General features: G+C 54.9%; 1 protein-coding gene across 1 annotated transcript in view; it reads right to left on the reverse strand.

Annotated features, from left to right (window-relative positions):
* Positions 1-216: 216 nt before the first annotated feature.
* Positions 217-26,505, reverse strand: part of GDNF (glial cell derived neurotrophic factor) — a 32,978-nt gene continuing 6,689 nt past the window's right edge. Inside the window, exons 2-3 of the mRNA XM_060190958.1 lie at positions 25,375-25,517; positions 217-723 (exon numbers count right to left, since the gene is read on the reverse strand). Coding sequence (XP_060046941.1) covers positions 251-723; positions 25,375-25,498 — 597 coding nt within the window. The 5' untranslated portion in view covers positions 25,499-25,517 and the 3' untranslated portion in view covers positions 217-250. The remainder of the gene's footprint in view (positions 724-25,374; positions 25,518-26,505) is intronic.

Below are 26,505 nucleotides of genomic sequence, written 5' to 3' on the forward strand. Positions count from 1 at the left end.
GACTCTGAGAAGCCCAGCGGCTGCTTCCTCTCGTTCCTGTCCGGGTGTCTGTGGCCGGACCCCTGCAGCAGCCTCTGCCCCCAACGGCTGCCTCGTCCTCGTCCTTGTCCTCGTCCTCGTCCTCGTCCTCGTCCCCGTCCCCGTTCGTCCCCCGCCGCCTCCTTGGTCCTCGTCTTCCTTCGGGGCAGACGTCTCCTGGGAACCTCGGTCCCCGTCCCTGTCCCGTGGCAGGAATGCAGTGTGCGGCGGCTCAGACACAGCCACACCTCTTGGCGGAATGCTTCCTGAGCGTGTGGTAGACCAGGTTGTCGTCTAGGAAGGACAGGTCGTCGTCGAAAGCCACGGGCCTGCAGCAGGCCCTCCCGACCTTGTCGCCCGCCAGCCTGCTCCTCCTGGAGAGGTTCCTGAGGATGGTGTCGTACACCGTCTCGGAGGCTTCGCAGGAGCCGCTGCAGTACCGGAAGATGAGCTCCTCCTTGGTTTCGTAGCCCAGGCCCAGGTCCGTGACGTTGAGGTGGACGGCGGTCAGCACGCACCCGCGAGCCTTGCCCCTCTGGCCGCGCCGCCCCTTGCCCCTGGGGCTCTCGGCGGCCGGCCGAGTCCGCTCCCGTCTGGGCAGCAGGGCCGTCTGTTTCTCTGGCGACCTTTTCAGTCTCTTGATCGTGGCCTGGATCAAGGCCATGACATCATCGAGCTGGTCGGGGGACTCCTCCGGCATGGTTGCTGTGCGGGGAGAAGACAGGAAAGGGCGCCTGAGAGCACGGCACTGACCCCGCAGGCCAAGGCTGGCCCCCACCCACCCCAGCAGAACCGCCAGCCGGCAAGTGAGGCGGCCCCGGGCACCCCCAGGGGAAGGGGGCGCTAGAATGGACCCCTGGATGGGCAGGAGGCAGTGCCCAGTGGAAAGACGAAACTGGTGTGCTTTGCAGAAAATCAATCCAGAGAGACCCTCCTTTTTTCCTTCCTTCCTTCCTTCCTTCCTTCCTTCCTTCCTTCCTTCCTTCCTTCCCCTCTCTCTCTCTCGCTCTCTTTCTCTCGCTCTCTCTCTCTCTTTCTTTCTTCATGTGAATGGCGCCTGTCATTATAGACAAGTCTGTGTGGAGACTGCGGGGCCAGGATGACCTGGGGTCACTTGTCCTGTTTTAGTAGCAGAAGCAGGAAAAGTGGTTCTCATGTGGGGAATCTCTAGGCTGTTTACTGGACGGCGGGTTCCTGGCCCTGTTTGCAGGGGCCCCTGCCACACCTGCTCTGGGGCATCTGTATTTAAACAAGCCCGGAGGGCTGGGTGGTGGCACACCTGGTTAAGTGCTCACATTGCAGTGCACAAGGACCCAGGTTCAACCCCCTGGTCCCCACCTGCAGGGGGGAAAGCTTCACAAGTGGTGAAGCAGGGCTGCAGGTGTCTCTCTCTCTCTCTCTCTCTATCTCCCCCTCCTCTCAATTTCTCTGTCTCTATCCAATAATAAATTAATAAACTTAAAAACAAATAAACAAGTGTTGGAGGGGTCCTGTTGTTGGTGATTTGTGGACCACACTTTAAGATGTTCAGCCTTAGAGGGTGACCAAAGTCATTATACATAGAGTCCTCTGATGTTTCTAGACTACTGAAGACCGTCCCTAGAGCCTCCCAGACTTCAGATCTCCACAGTGGGGTGAAGAGTATCTTGATGGAGAAGGGCTCACAGATTCACCTGTGCCTCAGAAACCCCTGAACACACACACATACACACACACACACACACAGGCACACAGACACACACAGACACACACACAGGCACACACACACAGACACACACACACAGACACACACACACAGACACACACACACAGACACACACACACACAGACACACACACACACACACACACACACAGAGACACAGACATAGAGACATACACAGAGACAGACATACCCAGACACACACACATACAGATACACACAGAGGCACACAGAGTCACAGCGACACACACACAGACACACACATGCAGACACACAGATACAAACACACAGACACACAGACACACACAGAGACAGACATACCCAGACACACACACACACACACAGATGCACAGACATATAGACACACACACACACAGATACAAACACACAGACACACAGACACACACACAGAGGCACACAGAGTCACAGAGACACACAGATACACAGATACACACACAGAGAGACACACAGTCACATGACGACAGACAGACACACACAGACACATAGATACACACAGAGGCACACAGACACATGACGACAGACACACACAAACACACAGAGACACACAGTCACATGACGACACACACACACACACACACACACAGATACAAACACACAGGCCCACAGACACACGAAGACAGACAGACACATACACGCAGACACACACATGGAAACTACAAACCAGTGTCTTTATATAGAGAGGGATTTACCACTCCCGTGAGAGAACACAACGCCAGAAAACTGATGCTGGGCCTTGGAGATAGCCCCGTATGGGGTGCGTGCCTTCCCTGCCTAGACCCTGGGCCCAGTCCTGCTCTGCAAGGCAGCAACACAGGGCAGGGCTTTGGCATCTCATGTCTTGCTCTCTCCAACTGTCTCTCTTTCTCAAAAATATAAAACAGAAATTGGGCTGGGGAGGCTGTTGTAAAGCAAGGATCCAGGTTCGAGCCCTGTCCCCCCCACACACTGTAAGAAGGATGCTTCAGAAGCAGGTCTGCAGGTGTCTCTTTTTCCCTCCCTCTTTATCTCCCCCTCCTCTCTCCATTCCAATTCCATTCTCTCTGTCCTGTCCAATAAAATGGAAAAAATGGCCTCCAGGAGCAGCGGCTTCATAGTGCCGGCACCGAGCCCCGGTGATAACCCTGGAGGCAAATAAATAAATAATAAAGGTGGCATTTTGAAATCTTTAAATTATTAATTTTTTTAAAATGACACCAAGGTTATCACCGGGGTTAGATGCCTGCACACAAATTCACTGCTTTGGTGACCATCGTTTCCTCCCTCCCTCCCTCCCTCCCTCCCTTTTTCCTTCCCGAGATAGAAAACTGAGAGCAGAGGGGAAGATAGCTAGCTAGCTAGCTAGACAGACAGACAGACAGACAGACCTTTCCCCTGCAGGTGGGGGCTGGGGCCTTGACTTAGGTTCTTGTGCATGGTAAGGCATGCGTCCCACCAGGTGTACCACTGCTGGACCTTGAATGGCGGCTCTGACATGTCCCTGCAATGTGCAGGGTGCGGTACCAGAGGTGAACGTCGTCAGGGAGGTGACAGGAGGAGGCAGTGCTGTTTCTGGGTGCGAGCGACCCCGGGCAGGACGCAGGAGCTGGCAGGGCTCCCAGCTGGGGGAAATCTCACTTGAGCAGGTTACTGTGTTCCTGAGAGAGGAAGGCAAGCTGCACTCCTGTAGGCAGGACTCGGCCTTCTCACGCTCACGTCTCTCCCTTTTCAGGAAAACCCGTCTGTTTCAGAGGGCATGTGATTTGGGAAATGTGCCGCAGGTGCTGTGAGCAGGCGTGAATGTTTGCTGAGACCTTGTCTGTCACAGCACAGGGGCACAGCAGGCCCAGTGCACCCCACTGCCTTTGGCGGGAGCCGCCATTAAAACACGGACATGGGGGGCAGGCTGAGTGCTCACACTACAGGGTGCAAAGACCCAGGCTCCAGCCCCTGGGCCCCACCTGCAGGGGCAAAGCTTCACGAGTGGTGAAACAGGACTGCAGGTTTCTCTCTCTCTCTCCTCCTAATTTCTATTTCTACCCAATAATAAATAAAAAATAATATATTAAAAAAATGGATATGGGAAGGGGGATGGGGACAGCTCACCTGGCACAGCACACACACACCCTCTCTTTGAATTTTTTTATTATTTATTTATTTATTGGACAGAGACAGCTAGAAGTTGAGAGGAAAGGGGGAGATAGGGAGAGAAACACAGACACCTGGATCCCTGCTTCACCACTCACAAAGCTTTCTCCCTGTCCTAGAACCCGGGTCCTTGTGCACTGTGACAGGGGTGCTCAGCCAGGTGTGCCACCGCACGGCCCCAAGCACCCACTGTCCACATTGGAGGACCTGGGCCACCATGTGGGAGCACCATGCAGAGTGGAAGCTTTGTGGGTGGTGGTGGTGCTGTGGTACGTCTCCCATCTGTGTCCTTCAGCCTCTAACTAAAAGCCAAAACCCAAACCAAGCAGCCAAACAATAAGCCTGGGGCAGTGTGATCACATAAGCATGAAGCCCAGTGAAAACCTCCAGGACCATAAGCAAATACTCCAGTAGTCAGGCCATAATCCGGGGAGACAGCATACGGATTGTTCAGCAAAGTCACTTTCATGCCTGAGGCTCCCAGGCCCCAGGTTCAGCCACCTTAGGACACAGCTGAGCTGGGCTTTGGAAAAATGATAAGGGGGCTGGGAGGTGGCACACCCAGGTAAACACACATAGTACTAAGCACTAGCACCCATGCAAGCATTTGGGTAGAGTCCTCCTGCTCCCCACCTGCAGGAGGGAAGCTTTACAAGTGGCGAAGCAGGTCTGCAGGTGTCTGTCTCTGTCTTTATCTCCCCCTCCTCTCTCAATTTCTCTCTGTCCTGTCCAATAAAATGAGAAAAATGGTTGCCAGGAGCAGTGGCTTCGCAATGCCAGCACTGAGCCCAGCCATAACCCTGGAGAACAACAACAACAACAACAACAATAATAATTTGAGCAGTCATCAAGCTATTATGAACAAAGCCCAGGCAAGGTGTCTCAAGCATACGCAGACAACAACAACAACAACAATAATTTGAGCAGTCATCAAGCTATTATGAACAAAGCCCAGGCAAGGTGTCTCCTCAAGCATACGCAGACACGCGATTGTTATCGGAGGCTCGTGGTGGGACCCGCGTGCCCTGCTGGCTGCTGCCCGGGTTGGGAGTTGGTTGTTGCTTCTGCTCAGAAATCAGAAAGCTGCTTCCACTTGGTCCGAGCCCTGCCGAGTCTCTTGCCTGGGAAGCACAACGGCCCTTGAACTCGCTCCAGCCACGTCCTGCTCTTCCCACTAGCCAGACGGACGCTCCGTAAGCGACGGCCGCAGCAGCCCTCGTCCCGCCTCTGCTCCAGACCCCGAGCCTTCTGCTTCTCCCGCAGGGAGACGCCTAGGTCCACCCGTGCCCGTGGCCCTCCTGCCCCAGTCAGTCACCCTCTCCCACAACCCCTGGCACCTCCGACTCCTCTCCTCCCCACAGCCTCACCCAGCTAGCCTGGCCCCTTCCTTCTCTTCAGACACACGTCTTTATTTATTTTTACCAGATTCCTGATCAGCTCCGGCTTGTGGTGGTGGTGGTGGTGGGGCTTTGAAGCTGGAACTTGGGAGCCTCAGGCATGGCAGTCTATTTGCCTAACCATTAGGCTGCCTACCCTTCCCTCACAAACACAGGGTCTCTCGCACTGCCACTTGACTGCGGTTGTAGGCTGAGTGCTCCTCCAGCCCGGTGTCCTCAAGATGTTTCTAGCTCTTGCCAAATGTTGCCGGGGACAAATCACAGGGCCTGAGATCCACAGAGCAGGGACCCCAGGCTCCGTGCTGCCCATTCTCCCCTCCTAGGACAGCCCTGGCAAGTACTCAGTGCGTGCTCCCACGGCCCAGTGCCTTTCAGATCTTCGCTCGAACATCCCCTCCTCCAAATCTCACTCTGACCTCCTCATGTAAAAGCAGCAGCATGGTCCGAGAGGAAGCTCAGTGGGTAGTGAGTGTCCTATGGCCTCGGTCCCCTGGGTCCACCCCCAGCACCGCAACAGTTGTGCTGTGGCCTCTCCTGTCTTTCTCATGAAATCAATGATGTCCAAAATCAGCACGATCACAGCCTAGCCCTAACTAGATCTCTGCCCTTCTCACTTCCCCATCTGCTACCTTCTGCCCTTCCAGCTACCTTACTTCTCATGGTTGTCATTTGCCATTTTTCTGATGGAGCCTTAGCTTCAGAGAGCAGAGACTGCTTACTTGGCTGCTTGCTCAGCCATTCATCATAGGTGCTGAAGGAAGGATCCCTCAGGGGGGTGTCCTGGAGCCTCCCCTCCCCAGAGCCCTGCCCCACTAGGGACAGACAGACACAGGCTGGGGGTGTGGGTCCACCTGCCAACACCCATGTCCAGAGAAGAAGCAATGACAGAAGCCACAACTCCCACCTTCTGCTCCCCACTAGGGAAAGACTCTCCGCTAGCCTGCTCACCTTCTAGCAAAAATTATACTGCGCATAGCTTTTGAGACCTCTGGACAGGTGTGAGCGGACTCTGGGATGGACAGGTGTGATGGACTCTGGGATGGACGGTATGAGCGGACTCTGGGATGGACAGGTGTGATGGACTCTGGGATGGACAGGTGTGACGGACTCTGGGATGGACAGGTGTGACGGACTCTGGGATCGACAGTTGTGAGTGGACTCTGGGATGGACAGGTGTGACGGACTCTGGGATGGACAGGTGTGACGGACTCTGGGATGGACAGGTGTGATGGACTCTGGGATGGACAGGTGTGACGAACTCTGGGATGGACAGGTGTGATGGACTCTGGGATGGACAGGTGTGATGGACTCTGGGATGGACAGGTGTGACGGACTCTGGGATGAGCACAAGACACTGGTTCCACCTGCACACATTCGAGAGGCTCAGAACAGAACAGGAGTTTCTGTTGGGATGTGCAGTGGGGCTGAGGAGCTCTAAGTGATTCTAAAATTAGGCTTCCAGGAGAGCTGGGCAGGACAGACACAATGAACTGTCTCAGGAAAGGGGAGAGCTCTGCTCTGGGAGCCTCTCTGCAGGTCACGCTCAGGCAGTGCTGGACATTGCCCAGCTCAAACCGGATTGCCGGCCGCCAAGGTGGCAGCAGGCTCAGACAGACAGGCCTCGACTCCGGAAGCTCCTCCAAGTCTGGCAGCGAACGAGGAGGCTCTTGATGCAGAGCTGGGAAGGGCGCAGTGGCCGGGATTCCAGGCCCCGGTCAGTCCCTGGCCAGCCCCGCGACCTTGAGCTGGTCATTGGGCTTTCCTGAGGTCAGCTAGACCCGCCGGCCCTGGGGCCCCAGCTCAAACGCCGTTTAGTGTCCTACTGTCTGCATCTTGGGAAGGGGTCCTAGGGCTCTGCCGCTTCATGGGACACCTCCCCCCAGGCCCCCGGGAACTCTCAATGCGGGACCCCCAGGAGGTGTGCAGGGTCCCAGCAGTTCTCAGCCCTTTCAGGGCACCTCCGCTTGGCATCTTGGCTTCACAGGCCCTGTGAGCCCGAGCGGCTGCCCGCGGGCCCCACGGAGCTATGCCCTCCAACCGCAGCCCTCTCCCGATGGCCCTTGTGAGAGGAAGAAAGAGGTAACCCTCCAGACCGGGGCTTTGCATGTGGCGTGACGCCCGCGGGAGAGATGGCCAGTCGCTAGCCTCGGGAGGACCGGCCTTGCCGATATGACACCCTTGGTCTCCGTCACCCAGCGGCAGGTGCCCAACTTGCCGTCTGCCCCAAGACTCCCTGCCACCCGTCTCTTCGGCTGCTCAGCTAGGCCGGGCTGGGCCTCCCAGCTCGACACCACCCATGGGTGATGTTGAGACCCAGCAGGAGTTTGGGCCTGGTGTCAGAGGGATGACGCCACCCTGAGGTGGCGTCACACGGACACACGGAGAAGGGACACACAGAGAAGGACACACGGAGAAGGGAAGGTGTAAAGCAGGGATTGGAGCAGGTCGCACTCTCTGGCTGCTGCTTCTCCTGGTCATCTTGGCGGAGGTGCGCCAGGCTCCGCCATGGCCACTTCTGGGAACTGAACACGCGGGACTCTGTAGCCAGTAAACTTTTAGGCCCTCCACAGCCATGAGCAGCTTTTATCAGAGCTGATGATTGTTTATCTTATGGGACTGAACTTTTGATGACTACACTCAGACTTTATGGACCTAGCGTACTCTTAGCCCCTGATGATAAGGGCTTATTTTGCCTTTTGCCTGTTTCACCCTAATAAACCTCGTGTTGTTTAAACCAGTTCAATTTTGATATACAAAACTACTTGTCTACAGGGTCTTAACTCCACACCGTTCCCACCCCCAGAGCTCTGAATCCTCAGCCCTTCACTGCAGGCCACCACCGAGGTCTCCCAAGGCTGCAGACGTGGGCTGACTGTCGTCTCCACAGCTGTCTGTCTCCATCTGCACATACCTGCCCCCTTCTCTTCCAGGCCCAGTCCTCTCTTCTCCTCCAAGCCACACATAATCCCATCACTACATCCAAATATCTCTCCCCTTTTTGTCCTGGGTCCTGATGGAGTTGGAGTTCAGAGCCCTCTGGTCATCGTCCCCTGACATTTCTCCCCCTCTGGGAGGATGGACTCAAACTCTTTATGGGGAGCAGCAGGTGGGAGTCTGGCTTCTGTCATTGCTTCTCCGCTGGACATGGGTGTTGGCAGGTGGACCCACACCCCCAGCCTGTGTCTGTCTTTCCTAGTGGGGCAGGTTCTGCCTCTTATTTGAAGCAAGCAGACACCCCCAAAGTCCACAGCTGACTAAGCACAGATATGTCTCATATTCTGTAGTCATTTCACGGCTCAGAGTGTTCCAGATGAGTGTTTGCCAGACAGTTGTGGCCAACGGTCTCAGTCTGCTCCTGGGTCAACTTCACAAGGGACCCGGGATGCCACCTCTCCTGTGGCAGCCACCTGTGGCAGGCATTCAGCATCCCTGTGACCACTACAGAGTTCCCAGGGCCACGCTCCAAGGCCAGCTAGCTGACAGGCAGGCCTGACACGGGTTGATTTGAAAAGCATTTGCCCTATGAAAACATCAGTGTTTTGCTGCTTTAGACACACATTTCTGGATCCTTGAGGCAAAAGAGAAAGACTGACTGGGCAAACTTTCTCAGACTATCGTCAGAGGAGACTTGAGTCTTTGTAAAGGCCTCGTTGGCGGCCCCCAAGTCACAGAGTTCACTGCTTCTCCACATACACAACTGGACTCGTCACTGTCACACGGGATTTGAGTCCTGCCACTGCTCAAAGAAGACCTGTCATAAATATCATGATGATGACTCTAAGAATGTAAACAGCAAAAAAAGAAAAATAAGGGGGTCGGGTGGTAGCACAGCGGGTTAAGCGCATGTGGTGCAAAGTGCAAGGACCGGCGTAAGGACCCCAGTTCGAGCCCCCGGCTCCCCACCTGCAGGGGAGTCGCTTCCCAGGCGGTGAAGCAGGTCTGCAGGTGTCTGTCTTTCTCTCCCCCTCTCTGTCTTCCCCTCTCCTCTCTCCATTTCTCTCTGTCCTATCCAACAATGACAACAATACCAACAACAATAATTACAACAATAAAACAACAAAAGGGGAAATAAAGAAATAAATAAAATTATAAAAATAAAATAAAAAAGAAAGAAAGAAACAGTGAAGAAGGAAAGAAAGGGGAAAAGAAAGAAGAGGCAGAGCGCCATAAGGCTTTATGTTCATCTGAGATGCCGACTGCCTGCCTGCTCTGATCCTGACTCGTGTGGTCGTATTTCTACCAAAGTCATGCGAATACTTTCCCAGTGATGAGGCCTGGCTCCCTGGAGGGGAGATGTCTACTCTCCGTTTTTAAGTCGGGAAGACACCCAGCAGGGCATCCATTTGTCAGCTAATCAGGGGCACCTGGTGTGAGCTAAAAGCTCTCTGCACTCGTAGGCAGCGGCCCCAGGAGCCCCAGGCCAAGGATCTCACGCCATGCTGCCGCTGCCTTAAACAACCTTCACGGCAAAGAAGAGCCGTGCAGCGAAGTCAAGTGCCCACAGAGCCACTTGGAGAAATAATCAGGGGCAGGTGGCTTCCCAGGGAGACACCAAGAGAAGCTGGGAGCCAAGGAACCTTTGTCTCGCCCTCAGAGCCTCCTGCAGCCAGAGAGGCCCCAGAATTTCCCGGGAACTGCTCTTCCCAGGGCCATTGGAGCAGGGGGTGGAGAGGGGCCGGGTGGACTTAATAACATGTTCTCTGTGTTTGGAGCCAGTCGGACAGATTCTGTGGTCTGCTAAGGAGGGATTTGCTTTACTCAAAGCACTGTCAAGTCATTGACATGAATAGAAGACAGACCACGGACACGGCAGCCAGAGTAGCAAAGTGAGCACCAGGCCTCTATCCTGGGTGCAGTGAACATGTGACCCTGGGAGCCATAGTAACCATAGTGCCCTGCATCCTGTGATAAGACAGAGACGTGTGTACACACGGGATAGGACTGAACCGGGACCTGACTGGCCGGTGGAGATGTGACTTTAAACCCAGAGGCGAGCTGGTGTCAGTGGAGGCTCAGAAACCAGCCGATGGAGCGGCTTCGCCGTCACTGACCCGGTGCTGCGGTGCTGCTGGAGACTCAGGCACGCGGCCAGGCTAAGTGGCCGCCTCCCCCGCTTCCAGGGACCCTCGCTCATCCGGCTCCAGTCCGGCAACACGGCGGCTGGTGACCACGTCGTGAGCCTCCCTTCCAACAGCTACTAGTAAGGAGAGGCACCGGGTTGACTGTGTGCTGTGTGAATCCTGAGAGCCTTCTCTGGCATCGAAAATAAGTAAAGAGCTACCGCTCAACCCCACGCGCTCTCCGAGTGAGTCCTTGCTCGAATTCCTTGCTCGCGACACTGGGTGAAGATCTGTTTTTCTTTTTTTATTTGTATTTATGGAGTTGTTGTCATGACAATGTTGACGCAATGAAGTGACCAGGATCTCAGAGACCTTTCTGGTCCCCAGATGTAACTCTCATTCTCAGAATGGCTGAGTTCACACACTGCTAGGGCCGGACTTCTCTCCTCCGGGCCACGGGCACTAGGTCACAGAGTTTTGGGAGTGGGAAACCCTGCTTGGTCACGACCCTCACTGGGCCCAGGCTCCCCTGCACTGACTCAGATTTGATTTGCTGAGGCCGGACGGTGGCACACCTGGTTGAGCACACATTACAGTGCTCAAGGACCCGGGTTCCAGCCCCGCCGTCCCCTCCTGCAGGGAAGTCGCTTCACGAGTGGTGAAGCAGGGCTGCAGGTGTCTCTCTGTCTCTCCCTCTCTATCTCCCCCTCCCGCTCGATGTTTTTCTCTGTCTCTATCCATCAATCAATAAGATTTTTTAAAAAAAGATTCAATCTGCTGATCTCAGCGGGGCACCGACTTCCCCTTTACAAAAATGAAAAAAAAAAATAAGGGAGCAAACTTGGCAGCAGTGAGTGGGACACAGAGATGAGAGTGTGTGGCTGTCGTGTTGGTGCCAGCTCTCTGGGCACGTGGACGAGCAGCGTGAAGGTAACTGTGCCGGCTCCGGGCAGGACCACCCTGGAGAGGACTCTATGAAGCTGGTCCTGCGTCAGTCCAGCTTGTTCCCGGGAAGAGGCTCTGGGGGCTCTGGTCCGCTGTCCAGCAGGGGCATGTCTGTCCTAGAGGACTTTGTACCACTGCTTCTATATTTCTTTTTTTTTTTTCTCTCCCTGTTTCATTGGATGTGACAGAGAGAAATTGAAAGAAGAGGGAAGATAGAGAGGGAGGGACAGAGAGACACCTGCAGACCTATTTCACCGCTTGTGAAGCTTCCCCCTGCAGGTGGGGAGTCGGGGCTCAAACCAGGATCCTTGAGCGGGTCCTTGTGCCTAGGACTATGTGTACTTAACTGGGTGCACCACCACCGTCACCCCCTGCATCTCTATCTCTAGAATCGCCTCCAAATTTACCGCGTGGACATTGACTGACTGCACCTCACGGGAGCGACGGCTGGTGCCTACGTGAGGCGGCGTGGGCCCGTGACTTCAAGCTAGGCCCCGTCCCTCTGGGAGCACATGGAGACGCCAGTGGGAACTGATGCCTCCACCCGCCCTGCCTGCCACGTGTGCCGGCCTTTCCAGCACCTTCCTGCTGCGGCTGTCCCGCATGTCCCTGTGCTCAGCCCCGTCAGCCCTGGGGAACAAGGCTGCAGCTGCCCTCCCACCTTTGGGATCCCATCAGAGTCATGCCCAGGTGGTTCTGTCTCTGCGGAGCTAATGGGCTGATTCCAAGCACAACTCAACTCTGCAAATCCATTCTTTCTTTCTTTCTTTCTTTCTTTCTTTCTTTCTTTCTTTCTTTTCCTTCCCTTTTTGCCACCAGGGTTACTGTGGGGGCTTGGTGCAACTCCATTGCCCCCTGACAGTCTTTTCTTCTTTTTTCTTTTTCTTATTGCTGAAGGGGAAGAGGAAGAAAGAGGAGGAGAAGGAGGAGGAGGAGAGGGAAAAGGAGGAGGAGAGGGAGAAGAAGAAGGAGGAGAAGATGATGATGGTGAAAGTGGAGCAGCAGAAATGGAGAGGCAGCTGGAGAGGACACACCTACAGCTTCTCCCTTGCAGGTGACGACTGGGGACTTGAACCTGCGTCCTTGCACAGGGTCGTGTGCGCAGCGCTCTCCATCCCTGCAGACGCACCCTCACACCCCTGCCCTTGCTGGGTCGATCAGCAGTCACCTCTGCTTTCCCACCTGAATGTGTCTTCTCCTGGGAAACAGTCCTCTCCAGAAGGTTCCCCAACGCTGCTGCCTGCAAGGAAGCCAGGGGCCTCTGCTCGGAGCCTCCTGTCACTGCAAACAGCACCAGACAGCCATGTCTCCATCCTTACAGTGTCCTGGTGTGGACTCTCAAGTAGTTCTCAGCTTGGCCCTCCCAGGCCTGAAACCACCCAAACCAAAGCGAAAGGTCCAAGTCTGCTGCTCCTTGCTCCTTCCTGTCTTTTTTTTCATAGACAAAAGAGCTTTCACTACGCTATTCCAATAATCAGGGACGGGTCTCGATTCCTCCGGAGTCCTGCCTACTAGCTGTTCTACTGCAGCAAGAGCAGACCAAGTGTCGGAGTAGAAACCCTTAGTGGTACCTGACCAGTGCCCACACATGGCAACTCCCCCTTTTTCTTAAAGTCTTTATGACATATATTCTGAAGTCTCTGCCAGGAAATACTTCAAGAAGGAGGAAGTACTGACAACAGGCGCCAGTTAAGTTGCTCCCTCGTGTCCTGAAGGAGGAGCCGCTGGGTTGTTCTTGGCCTCCTCCTCCTCCTCCTACGAGCCAGAGAACCCAGCCTGTGCTAGTCCCCAAACACTGGCGTGGGCGACCAGAAGCCCGAGGTCTGAGTTCTGGCCTCACAACTCACTTAGGCCTGTGAACTCAGACAACCCAGTGGCCCTCGTTCCTTGCCGGCCAAGTGGGGACGACAGTCCCTCGCCCAGGACGGCTCAGGTACACTTGAGAACGGGAGAGTGAGACCCACCTGCTGAGCCGGCAAGCATCCCACTGACAGGGCACAGGGCCTGCACGTCTCAGGCTCAGGTCAAGCCCAGTATGCCACAGCTGAGCAGGACTCTGGTTTTCTACCTTTCATAAAAACAAAATAGAGGTGCCAGGCAGTGGCACACCTGGTTAAGCGCACACACTACAGTGCACAAGGACCCGGGTTCGAGCCCCTGGCCCTTACCTGCAGGAGGAAAGCTTCATGAGTGGTGAAGCAGGGCTGCAGATGCCTCTCTGTCTCTCTCCCTCTCTATCTTCCCCTCCCCTCTCAATTTCTTCCTGTTTCTATCTAATAACAAATAAAAATATTTACATAAAATAAATAGGTAAGTCTTAAAAAGACTTCTTGGTGGGGCTGGGGCTATGTGCTCAGTGGAGCACAGAGCCTCAGAGCACGAGGACCGTGAGGTGGGGAAGCTTCCCGAGTGCTAGGGCAGCGCTGTGTCTCTTCTCGCTTCCTTGTCCCAAGTCTCTCTTTCCCTTTATCCGAAAACAGAAAAAAAGAGTCTGTTGGGAGTCCTGGAGTCTTAGAGCTGTGAAGCCCAAGCCAAGGCCAAACAAACAAAGCCTCTCTTGTTAGAGACGGAGCAGACCCACAGGTGAGACTCAAAGAACCAAGAAAAGTAAGACTGGGGTGAAAGGCACCCTGTGAGGGGAGGGTGGGGGTGCTGGCTCTCAGTGCTCCCTGTGCAGGACTGTCTGAGGGTGTGGGCGCAGTGTGCACACTGGTCTTGGAGACACCTGTGACTGCAGACGTGCCACACACCCGCCACACGCCATTTCCCCAATAAAGAAAACAGAACTGAGCCACCCACATGGGCAGCAAGGAGCTAATGTGTCCATTAAAATCCCCTACTGAAAAATTGATTGTATGTCTCAGATTTTTTAAAGCACAGACTGAGTCTGTTTCATACATAGGCTGAGTCTTTGATATGCTGACTCTCTCAAAAGCTTAGACCAGGGAGAACAGAAGCAACCGGTGGCACAGCTACATACAAATAATGTCAAAGGGCATAAATTATGGTGATGTGGTGTATGATACAGCAAATCCTAACAAAGGGATTTTTCAAAGTTAACCCAATAGCCAAATAATGTGATGATAACAATAACTATTTATTGTCTTCTTGAACCCTAAGACAGCAGGAACCTCACATTTCCACTATAGAGCCTATATTTCCCCCAGTCCTGGAACCTTAGGATAGGGCCCACTTTCCTGCATGCTGCTCTCAATTCATATCAAATAATATTGCATCTGCGGATCGCAACCTAATCAACGCAACGAGTGCCACCCCAGCATGCTTCACTTCAGACTGTGTCCAGAGACTTCAGGTGTGGAATGACAACCCTTGAGCCTCATTACTCAGGTGAGACCTTTCCTTTCATAGTATACTCTAATTCCATTCCAGGCGGTTCACTTCCTAACAAAGTCTCAAAACCTAGATATAGACCAGGTCCCGTGAGATAGAGCATATGTTCACATGTATCCATAAATTAGGGCAAAATATATACCTGAAAGCAAAAGTACACAATAGTCTGAAGTGAGTTAGTATCAAGTTCCTAATAAAATAGTTTTTACTTAGACTTAGATACCCTCCTCACCTACTTCCTTTTACAGTTCTCTTACTCACTCCAAAGCTAACCTCATCAAAGCAAGGACTGCAAAAGCTGAATAAGGGCAAGAGACTGGCATACTTTAACGATGACTCTTTAGTCACTGTCAGGCCACCCCATCAGCTGGGGCCCTAATCGGGGAGTCCTGAGATTCCCAAACAGACATGATGGTCCTAGATCTCGAATAAATCCCTCTCTCCATTGTTACTGGTCATCTCTATCAGGAACAACACAATAGACCCCTCTGTGGGCCCCCATAGGACCTTGCCCTCAACTCGGATCAACAATGGTAGAGAATGTTCCATCCTCTAAAGGGAGGCTGGACAACATACTCTATGCGACACCTGAGGAAGATGGGTCCTGAAATTGGGGCAGCGTGGAACGTTCCTACTCACGAACACAGAATATGAGCTCACATCTACAGGGATGCAGAGGTCGCATAGGCTCCTCAGCTGAATATGGGCCCCAGACCAAATCAGATAGATGGGGTTTACAGTCAACAATATTTATACCCCTTTCCCCTATTAGGGAGCTACTCTCTTCCCTAATCCAGCTTTCTTCCCTTTTCCAGCCATGAAATCATCTTCCCAGACAATAATTTGGATCCACCTGCATATCAGATTTCAGGCTCAGAGGAAAGAAAAAAAAACCACTAGTATAGTTACAGTCTCTTTGTAATATAACTAAAATACACCGACTAGTTAGCTACAAAGTGGAGGCCCCCCCCCAGCTCTTCATCTGCACTATTCCAGCCCTTAGGTCTATGATTGTTCAATAATTTGTTTGGCTTTGTATGTTATCTCTCTTTTCAGCCACCAGGTTCCAGATGCTAGCAGGATGCGACCAGACTTCCCTGGACAGACAACCCCACCAATGTGTCCTGGAGCTCCGCTTCCCCAGAGCCCTGCCCCACTAGGGAAAGAGAGAGACAGGCTGGGAGTATGGATCAACCTGTCAACGCCCATGTTCAGCAGGGAAGCAATTACAGAAGCCAGACCTTCCACCTTCTGCACCCCATAGTGACCCTGGGTCCATGCTCCTGGAGGGATAGAGAATAGGAAAGCTGTCAGGGGAGGGGATGGGACACGGAGTTCTGGTGGTGAGAATTGTGTGGAGTTGTACCCCTCTTAACCTATGATTTTGTTAATGTCTCCTTTATTAAATAAATTAAAAAAAAAGTTTTTTAAATTCCCCTATTGATAAGACAGAAAGAAATAGAGATGGCAGGGGGAAAGAGAGGAGCAAAGACATCTACTGCTTCTGTGAAATTTTCCATGCAGGTGTGGAGGGGGCTCGAACCCGGGCCCTTGTGCCTGACATTTCATGGCTAGCCACTTTCCGTGCAGGTGTGGAGGGGGCTCGAACCCGGGCCCTTGTGCTTGGCATTTCATGGCTAGCCACTTTCCGTGCAGGTGTGGAGGGGGGCTCGAACCCGGGCCCTTATGCCTGGCATTTCATGGCTAGCCCAGCTTCCTTGAGAATGAATAAGGTGCTTCAGCTGTGCTCATGTCAAGAGGCTTCATAAAGAGACTATCACAAGGCCCCAAAGTGAACAAGCCCCCTCGCAGCCAGGCCTCTGCGCAGGGCCCCACCCCACGCACCTGCCCGCTGGAGACCTCCAGGGCCGCCGCCATCATCCAGGGGAGAGAAAACACCCTTTCCTGGCTTTTCGAGCAACTTCTTCTGTCTACTGGAGTTGGGACCTCACATAGGGACGATCTTTCTGCTTATCTCACGTAACATGATTCCTTCAAGCTCCATCCAAGATGAGCTCAGGGCTGTCTTTTCACTCAGTAATAAGAGAACAGTAAGCCACTAATTCCCCAATAAAGAAAAAGAAAGAAGTACAAAGAGAGAGAGAGAGAGAAAGAGAGAGAGGAGAATGGGGAGAGAAAGGGAGGGGGGAGAGAGGAGGAGGAGAAAGGGAGAGGGAGAGAAGGGAAGGGAGAGAGGGAGGGAGAGAGAGGGAAGGAGAGAGGGGAGAGAGAGATGGTGAAGGAGAGATGGTGAGGGAGAGAGGAGAGGAGAGGAGGGAAAGAAGGGAGGGAGAGAGAGGGAGGGAGAAAGGGGGAGGGAAAGATGGAGAGGGAGAGAGATGGAGGGAGAGAGGGGGAGTGAGAGATGGGGAAAGATGGTGAGGGAAAGAGAAGGAGAGAGAGAATGGGAGGAGGAGGGGCAGGAGGGGGGAAGGAGACAGAGGGAGAGATGGGGAGGGAGAGGGGAGAGAGGATGAGGGTAGAGAGAGGACTTGGAGGCGGCCACAGCAGCAGCACTCCCGTGTGGCCCGGCAGAGTGGGCCTTCCCAGAGTTGTTCTGTCAGCCCTATTCTGTTTTCTCGGCACCTTCTGATACGGGTCTCACCTACGGAGACGCTTCACTTGGTGCCACTTCCCGCCACCTGTTCTGGGCCCTGGAGCCGGCCGCCACCTGCCCCAGCTCCTGCCTGATGTCCGATGGCCTGGTCACACACTCGCCCACGCTTTGCCCTTCCGCCTCCTAACACCCGTCTTTCAAGTGCCCGCTCAAGTCCCCTTTTCCTGCTAAGACCTCCACATCCCAGTGACCTCATCACCAGGAATTCTGGCCGTGACCACAGCTAATGCCACCCCGTGCAGACAGGGCTCTCTGTCTGTCACCCGCCACCCACCACCCGGCACCCACCACCCACCACCCACCACCCACCACCCACCACCCACCTGCCTATCTGCAGTCCACAAATGGATCAGAGCGACTGAGGTTGCCAGCTGACCTGCTTTTTAGATACTGAAAATATCAGTCTTAATACCTGCTTCTTGATGGAGTGCAAGTAATTAACTGGCTTTGTATGTTAACTCTCTTTTCAGCCACCACGTTCCAACAATGACCTTGTCAATCTATATTAAATCACTGATAACATTCAAGAAAGATAACTGTTTTCGTTATCTTTTGTTTCCTTATTTATTTTGCCTCCAAGGTTATTGCTAAGGCCCAGCACTAGGAATCTCTAGTGCTAGGAATCCAGTGGCCATTTTTTCCCATTTTTATTGGATAGGACAGAGAGAAACGGAGAGAGGAGAGGGAGAGACCTGCAGACCTACTCCACCACTTGTGAAGTGACCCACCCCATAGGTGGGGAGCTGGGGGCTTGAACCCGCATCCTTGTGCTGGTCCTTGTGCTTAGTACTATATGCACTTAACCCGGTGCACCACTGCCCGGACCCCCTTAATTATGTTATATTAAAGTCTGTTTTATTTCAATGAGAGAGAGAAAAACTAGAGCCCTGCTCAGCTCTGGTGGGGCTGCAGACTGAGCCTGGGGCTTCAGAACCTCAGGCCTAGAAGCAAGCAGCCTGTTGTCTCCCCAGCCCAGGAAGACTCGCTGTGACTCAGTGAAGCCTCCAAGGACTAGTATGTGCTCACCAAACTGACACAAAACTGGAAGGGGAGAGGCCAGCCAGGTTTTATTTTCATATCAACCAAAGCGGAGTCTTTGGAGCTGTTGTGTCAGCCTGAAGCCCCAAGGTGGGCCCTTTCCAAGTGAGCCTGACAGACGCCACCAGCGACAGTCTGAAACAGGTGTCCACTGTGGGGTCAAGCTGCTGGCTGCAGGTCTCCACGAGGACCCGCTGTCTGTCTGTCCTTATCGCTGTTGGAACCACACCGAGCTCCCACCTGCCTCCCACCTTGCATCTCGGCCAGTGCTGTGCCCTGAGCTCAGTACTCCCTGGGCTGCCTACGGGGCTGCCCACCGGTCAGTGCTGTGCCCTGAGCTCAGTGCTCCCTGGGGCTGCCTACGGGGCTGCCCACCGGCCAGTGCTGTGCCCTGAGCTCAGTGCTCCCTGGGGCTGCCTACGGGGCTGCCCACTGGCCAGTGCTGTGCCCTGAGCTCAGTACTCCCTGGGCTGCCTACGGGGCTGCCCACCGGTCAGTGCTGTGCCCTGAGCTCAGTGCTCCCTGGGGCTGCCTACGGGGCTGCCCACCGGCCAGTGCTGTGCCCTGAGCTCAGTGCTCCCTGGGGCTGCCTACGGGGCTGCCCACTGGCCAGTGCTGTGCCCTGAGCTCAGTGCTCCCTGGCACTTCCTACGGGGCTGCCCACCAAGCAGTTTGCTGCACCCGAAGTCTCAGGAGCTGCTCCATGATGGGCTGAAAGTTTCCTAAAGCTCATTAAGTCTTTTATTTTGGGGTAGTGCTGGGTGTAGGAACACCGAAAGCTAGATATCCAGTGGGACGTTGAAAACAGGGCGCGCGGGGCCAGGCACCCAGCTGCAAGGAGTGAGGCTCTGAGCCCTGTCCCTTCAGGAGCGGTAAAGCAGAGCTGCAGGGCTCCTTCTCTCTCTCTCTCTCTCTCTCCTTCCCTCCTTCCCTCTCCCTCCTCCTCCCTCTCAATTTCTCTCTGTTCTAGCAAACAAAGAAAGAAATAAATAAAAATGAAGGAGGCAAATGGCCCCAGGAGCAGTAGATTCCTTGGCAGTGAGCCCAGCAGTGACTCTGGGGGCAGAATAAACAGATAAACAAACAAACAAAAAAAACACAGCAAAGTCAAACAGAAACAGGGCCCCTAGTGCAGGTGGGCTCCCACCCACAAGCCTCCTACTACTCGTGGGAGGCAGGGAGCTTCGCCGGCTCTGGGGCACAGGGTGGCTGACAGGACCACTGGGAATCTGAAGGGAAAGAGTCTGTGAGGAGCTTGCGGGCTCACAAAACACAGATGGCAGGGGCTGCGGGAGCCAGGGAGCGCCAGGCATGCGGAGCTGGGGCAGAATCCCAGGCAGCCTGGGTGCTGACCAAAATAGCCTCCCCGCAGGGCCTGCATTTCATTCTCTCTCTGTACTTTGTCCCGCTGCTCGAAGTCCCACCATTTAGAGCAGGGTCTTGGCAGAGGACAGAAGGGAAGGCAGGAGCAGGAGAAAAGACAGGCTGCCAGGGGTGCTGGGATGGGGCCGTCGCAGGGCTAGGCCTCTTGGGGCCTCTCGCCCTCACCGGAGGCAGATTCTTCTGGTTACCTGATCATCGTACCCCCCTCGCACAGATGAGCAGAGGAGTTTTCAGAGAGGCCAAGCAAGTGCTGACTGAACACAAAGGTGGAGAAGGTGTCACAACCTGACAGTTACGCTCCTGCTGGTGGGGACCTGCCCTTGGGTCCTCAGGGCTGCAGGTTGGGGTGGGGGTGGGCCTCTAGGCTGAGGCGTACAGAGGGTTTTGTGGGGGAGCCCGGGACTCGCCAGCTTGACTTATGAGTCTGGCTTCTGGACGGAGAGCTCCGGTCTACTCCACACACCCCAGGACATCACATCCGGTTAGAGATGACTTCTGAGCACAGCTCAGACTCCACGGCCCTCCAGCTTTGGGACACACGACCCTACCTCACAGCTTATTCTTCCTGCTTGTTCTTTAATTATTTTATTAATGACTTACTATTATTTACTAAATTATAAGACAACAGGACTGCAATTCCACCCCTAGAGCTCTGTGGCCCCATTCCCTCCACCGCAAACTGCAGTGGGTCTCCCAAGGTCACAGATAAGGGTTGACTGTTATTTCTATAGCTGTCTGTATTTATATGTATTTGCCCATATTCCTATGGCCCTGCCTTCTGTTCCTTTCTGTGTCACACCTACATCTATTACTACTTCTCAGTGTCCCTCCTCTCTCCCCGCCTCTCTCTCCGGGTCCTGATGGAGTTGGAATTCAGAGCCCCCTGGTCATCTTCCCCTGACGTTTCTCCCCCTCTGGGAGCATGGAGAAAATTCTCTATGGGGAGCAGAAGGTGGGAGTCTGGCTTCTGTCATTGCTTCTCCACTGGATATGGGTGTTGGCAGGTGGATCCACACCCCCAGCCTGTGTCTGTCTGTCCCTGTGGGACAGGGCTCTGCTTTATGCTTATTCATGGTTTACAGTTCTACCAAATCACATCAAACAAATGTAATGACTAGCCAGGGTTGCTTCTCACACGAGGGTAGGGGATTGTCTATTATGTCCACCAAGGGCTCCCTGCCACCTATGACACTGCACACACACACACACACACACACACACACACACACACACACACACGATAGATACAAAAAGGTTAAAACACTTTAGGCTTTCACCTTCTAGATTCTTCACACCTGTGAATTACCCTTCAGAGACAGTGCTGGCAGAAAGCAAAGTAAAAGAACAAAGACAGTGTAAGAGGAGAACTTGTAGAGGGACCCAAAGAAGATGCCTGAGTCCTTGAGTCTCGACAAGTTCCAGTTGCTGCAGGAGGCAGCTGTGACCAGAGCCGGCCACTCGGCAGACAAGGGTTAGAGCTCTCTCTGGGCGGCGCATCCTCTGATGCAGCCAGGACGCCGCAATGAGCAGAATACACCTCGGGAGCAGTCCAGTCCCCACAGAACAGCACGAGATGGTGTATTCTGCTCTGTCTTTTTATCTTCCCACCAGGTTCTCTCTGGGGCTCAACGCTGCCAGCACTACGAATCCCGTGCTCCTGGTGGCCATTTCCCCCCATTTTATTGGACAGGACAGAGAGAAATTGAGAAAGGAGGGGACATAGAGAGGGAGAGAGACAGGGAGACACGTGCAGGCCTGCCTCACCGCTTGTGTAGTGTTCCTCCCTGCAGGTGGGGAGCGGGGGCTCGAACCTGGATCTTGGCGCAGCACCTTGTGCTTCGTAGTATGTGCACTCAGCCAAGGCGTGCTGCCCTCGGGCCCCCAAAGTGCTGTTAAAGCAGCACTAAGAAGGCCTTGGCTCAGCCACCAAGTTCAGAAGCTCTCCTGTGCAGATGGGCCAGAATTTGGGGTCCTTCCTATTTTCGGGGGCAGCGAGTGACCATGTTCCCCAGGACAAGCCCCACCAGTTGTGAGGTTGGCGCTGCAGGCTGTGAATGGCAGCAGGGAGCAGGGGCGCAGGCACTGTGGGAGCTCAGCGCCTGCACGCTGCCCCTCTCTTGCCTCCGATGCTCGGGCAGCCGGCTAAGGAGCTGAACGCGCCTGGGAAGAAGTCAGTCTGGCTTGGGTGTAGGTCACCTTCTCTCTGGGAACATTTTCTCTTTCAGGTGTCCTTCGGGAAGCTATGACGTGTCCCCACAGACAGAACAGGGTGGGGGTGTTCTTCTCGTTCAAGCGTAAGTGGAGTGGCCAGGGTCGTGTCTAGTGAGGACGCAGCGCTGCTTTTACTAAGTGAGTACCCCCAAGTTACGCTTTTCCTTGATTTGAAGATAATTGCTACTTTGCCTTGTGGCTGGAGTTTTTTCTCTCTCTCCGTCTCTCTCTCTTTCTCGTTCTTTTACAAGCAGGGTCATTACAGGGACTTGATGTCCACAGGATGCCAGTGCTCCCAGTGGCCATTTCTTCATCTTTTTTAAAAAGATACTTATTTATTTATTCCCTTTTGTTGCCCTAGTTGTTTTATTATTGTTGTTGTTACTGATGTCATCGTTGTTGGGCAGGACAGAGAGAAATGGAGAGGGGAGGGGAAGACAGAGAGGGGGAGAGAAAGACAGACACCTGCAGACCTGCTTCACCACCTGTGAAGCGACTCCCCTGCAGGTGGGGAGCCGGGGTTCGAACCGGGATCCTTAGGCTGGTCCTTGCGATTGTGCCAGGTGTGCTTAACCCGCTGCGCCACCGCCCACCCCCCTAAGTTGTACTTATTTTCACGAGAGACAAGGGACCAGGTGGTGGCGCACCTGGTTGAGCGCACATGTTACAGTGCACAAGGACGGGGTTCGAGCTCCCAGCCCCCACCTGCATGGGGAAGGTTTCCCGAGTGGTGAAGCAGGGCTGCAGGGGTCTCTCTGTCTCTCTCCATCACTGTCTCCCTCTTCCTCTCAATTTCTGGCTCTTTATCCAATAAGTAAATGAAAATATATATTTTTTAAAGTTATGAGAGACAGAGAATGGGGGGGGGGAGGACAGAGTAGTGCTCACTCTGGCATATGATGGTGCCCAGTATTGAACCTGGGACTTCTGGGGTTGGTCACACACATGCAAGTCCTGTGCCCTAAAGCTGAGCTATCTCCCACCCCAGCCCACAGAGGACTTTCTTAGACTACTCCTGAGTCATAGTGATTCGACCTGAATGCTCACCAGACTCAGGGAAATAGCCAGACATGGTGCCCCGCTCCTGCCCAAATCAGTTAAATCTGAGTCTCAGGGTTTGAGGCCCAAGGCTGGTATTTATTTATTTATTTATTTATTTATTGCCTCCAGGCTTATTGCTGGAGCTCACTGCCTGCATGACACAGCCACTGTCCCTCCCTCCCTCCCTCCCTCTCTCTCTTTTCTTCTTTTGATAGGACAGAGAGACGTTGAGAGGGGAGGGGACACAGAGAGGGACAGAGACAGAGACACCTGCAGGCCTGCCTCGCTGCTTGTGAAGCGGCCCCTATACAGGTGGGCGGAGGGGGTGGGGGCTCGAACCCGGGTCCTTTCGCATGGCAGTTTGTGCTCTTAACTAGGTGCGCCACAGCCTGGCCCTCGACACTCACATTTCTTAGAGACTCTTCTTCTGAGCCTCTTCCCAGAGGATGATCCGGCCAGGAGCAAGTGTTCCAAGGGCCACTTCTTAGAACCCAAAGACGTCGTGGAGCAGAAGGTCTCTGGACAGCTACAAACTGAAGTTCTAGAATAAATAACTCGCCCAAAGTCCCAGAGCTGGGCAAGAGCTCTACCAGCTTTAAGCATGTTTAGAACCTCGGGGTACTGACGCCAATGAAGTCTCAGTGACTCCATCAGCTTGCACCCAGGCACAGTCATTCTCTCGCTACAGCCAGATCAGAGGGCCAGAGCTGACCAGCAGATACGCTCAATCAATAAGTAAGTAAATCAAACCACTTGCTGAGTTCTCTCGGGACTCTAGAAGACAAAGGCACTAAATTAAAATTTTAAATTTAAGTCTCTAGAGAGACTTGTCCACGATCAAGATGGGAATTTGTCTTAGAGACCAAAGCCTTTAGAACTAGGTCTATACAGCTGAGGGAAAGAAACTCTTACAAGAGTGACTTCATTTCAAAGCATCTGCCATTTCTGTCTCTCAGCTCAACTCACTCACCGAGTCTCCGATACCTCACAGAAGTGCACCGTTTCTCTCTTCTGTGACTCCTGCAAAACGCTAATAACTGCTGTAAGTAAGCCTTGAATAAGCACACCACAGTCAGTGTCCTGGGCTGCTTCTAGTCCAAGGCCACAGGCATGTGGACTCTTCACACAAGGCTAACTGACTGCTCCCCCAACCCAACGCACGTCAGATGCAAAATCAGGCAAAACAGGGCTGAGTCCGGGTGACACGTGCTGCACTTCACAGCTGCTTTATTTGGGAGGAGGGGCTGTGTTCGTTTTTTTCTTTTCTTTCTTTTTTTTCCCCTGAAAACATTTAATTTATTTTATTTTAATGACAGTTAGAACGAGAGACAGAGACACCAGAACCCTGCTCAGCTCTGGCTGGAGATTGGCCCCGGGGCCTGGAGAGCCTCAGACACTCACCTGCTTTGCATAACCATTATGCCCTGTCCTCAGCCCTTCCGTTTTTTTCTTAATTGCTTTTATTTTTAATCCCCTACAAACTCCTGCCACAGCCTGCAATGACTACTGCTGCCCGCCTTGCTTTGCACAGCAGAGAAAGAAGGCCCTGCGGGGGAGGCTGACTCACAGGGTCACCCACAGCACGTCCTGGCCAGGCCGGCCACACACAGCCCTGGAGAGGGAACCACACTCTCTCCCAGTGAACGAGGGCCTGACTCCGGGGGACAGTCCCCCCTGCCTCGCCTGGCCCCGCTGTCCCCACTCTGCCGCTGCCCCTGCCTGCCGGGTCCAGCTAGCGCAAGTGACTATGAAATCTTCTCTAGAAGCACAGCTCTTCCAGCAGACGAGCCACAGCCCAGACGCTGGTTCTGAAGGCCGAGGCCTCCACCCTGTGCTTCCTGACTCTGTCGGTTTGGGAAAAGCCCGACCCCAGGCCAGGGGTGGACCTCAGGCAGGCAGCTGGCACCTGTCTGAGCACATGCCTCACCTGCAGGGGGAGCTCTGGGGCTGCGGCGGGGCTACAGGGGTCTGTCTCTCTGCTCCTGCATCCCTCCCCTCTCCATTTCTGTCTCCATTCAACAATAAACAAACCAGTAAATATATAAGGCAAACAGGCTTACGCACAGCCAGCCACACCCAGACAGGGGAGAGAGCGGGAGAGAGTGGAGGTGGGGGAGGCGGCTGTGCTGTCCTGTGGGGTGGCGGCCAGGAGGGAGGCAGGTAAGCTCAGGGAGTACTGCAGGGCCAGGCCAGGGCACCAGCTGCCACTCGTGGACGAGTCCCGGTGCAGCCAGGCTGGGGGTCACACTGCCCTGGGATGCAGGGGCACAGGCCCCTGGGGTGGGGGAGGAGGAGGAGGGGGGCAGGGTAGGGGGTAGGGCAGGGTAGGGGTAGGGCAGGGTAGGGGGTAGGGCAGGGTAGGGGGTAGGGCAGGGTAGGGGTAGGGCAGGGTAGGGTAGGGGGTAGGGCAGGGTAGGGGTAGGGCAGGGTAGCGGGTAGGGGTAGGTAGGGCAGGGCAGGGCCTTACTGTGTGCGCCGGGCGCCGGGTCGTCTGCGGGGCGGTCTTGGGGCCTCCTACCCGCGGGCAGCGGCAGCGCAGACGCCGCCTGGAGCAGCAGCAGAGAGGCGGCCAGCACGTGCCATGGCTTCATCCTCGATGCCCGCCAGCACCTGCGGGGAGCGGTGGGGTCGGCCTCACCCGGGCCTCGCTTGGCACCCGGACACCCCTGCACCCCTGGACACCCCTGCACCTTCTGGACACCCCTGCACCCGGGATCCACCCTGTAACCCGGACACCCCTGCACCCCTGGACGCCCCTGTACCTCCGGACACCCCTGCACCCCTGGACACCCCTGCACCCATGACCCGCCCTGTACCCCCGGACTCCCCTGCACCCCTGGACACCCCTGCACCTTCTGGACACCCCTGCACCCGGGACCCACCCTGTAACCCGGACACCCCTGCACCCCTGGACACCTTTGCACCTGGGACCCGCCCTGTACCCCGGACACCCCTGCACCCCTGGACACCCCTGCACCTGGGACCCGCCCTGTACCCCCGGACACCCCTGCACCCCTGGACACCCCTGCACCCGGGACCCTCCCTGTACCCCCGGACACACCTGCACCTTCTGGACACCCCTGCACCCGGGACCCGCCCTGTACCCCAGGACACCCATGCACCACTGGACAACCATGGACCCGGGACCCGCCCTGTACCCCAGGACACCCATGCACCCCTGGACACCCCTGCACCCGGGACCCGCCTTGTACCCCCGGACACCCCTGCACCCCTGGACACCCCTGCACCTGGGACCCTCCCTGTACCCCCGGACACCCCTGCACCAATGGACACCCCTGCACTCGGGACCCGCCCTGTACCCCCGGACACCCATGCACCCCTGGACACCCCTGCATCCGGGACCCGCCTTGTACGCCTGGACACCCCTGCACCTTCTGGACACTCCTGCACCTTCTGGACACCCCTGCACCCGGGACCCGCCTTGTACTCCCGGACACCCCTGCACCCTGGCACCAACCGCCTGCATTCCCCCCCGACAACCCTGCACCCGAGGACCCCCAGACACTCCTGCACCACCGGACCCGCCCTGCACCCCCGGACCCGCCCCCTGTAACCGCCGGACCCTCCCCCTGTAACC

Source organism: Erinaceus europaeus, chromosome 5 (assembly GCF_950295315.1).
Source record: "Erinaceus europaeus chromosome 5, mEriEur2.1, whole genome shotgun sequence".
NCBI lineage: Eukaryota > Metazoa > Chordata > Mammalia > Eulipotyphla > Erinaceidae > Erinaceus > Erinaceus europaeus.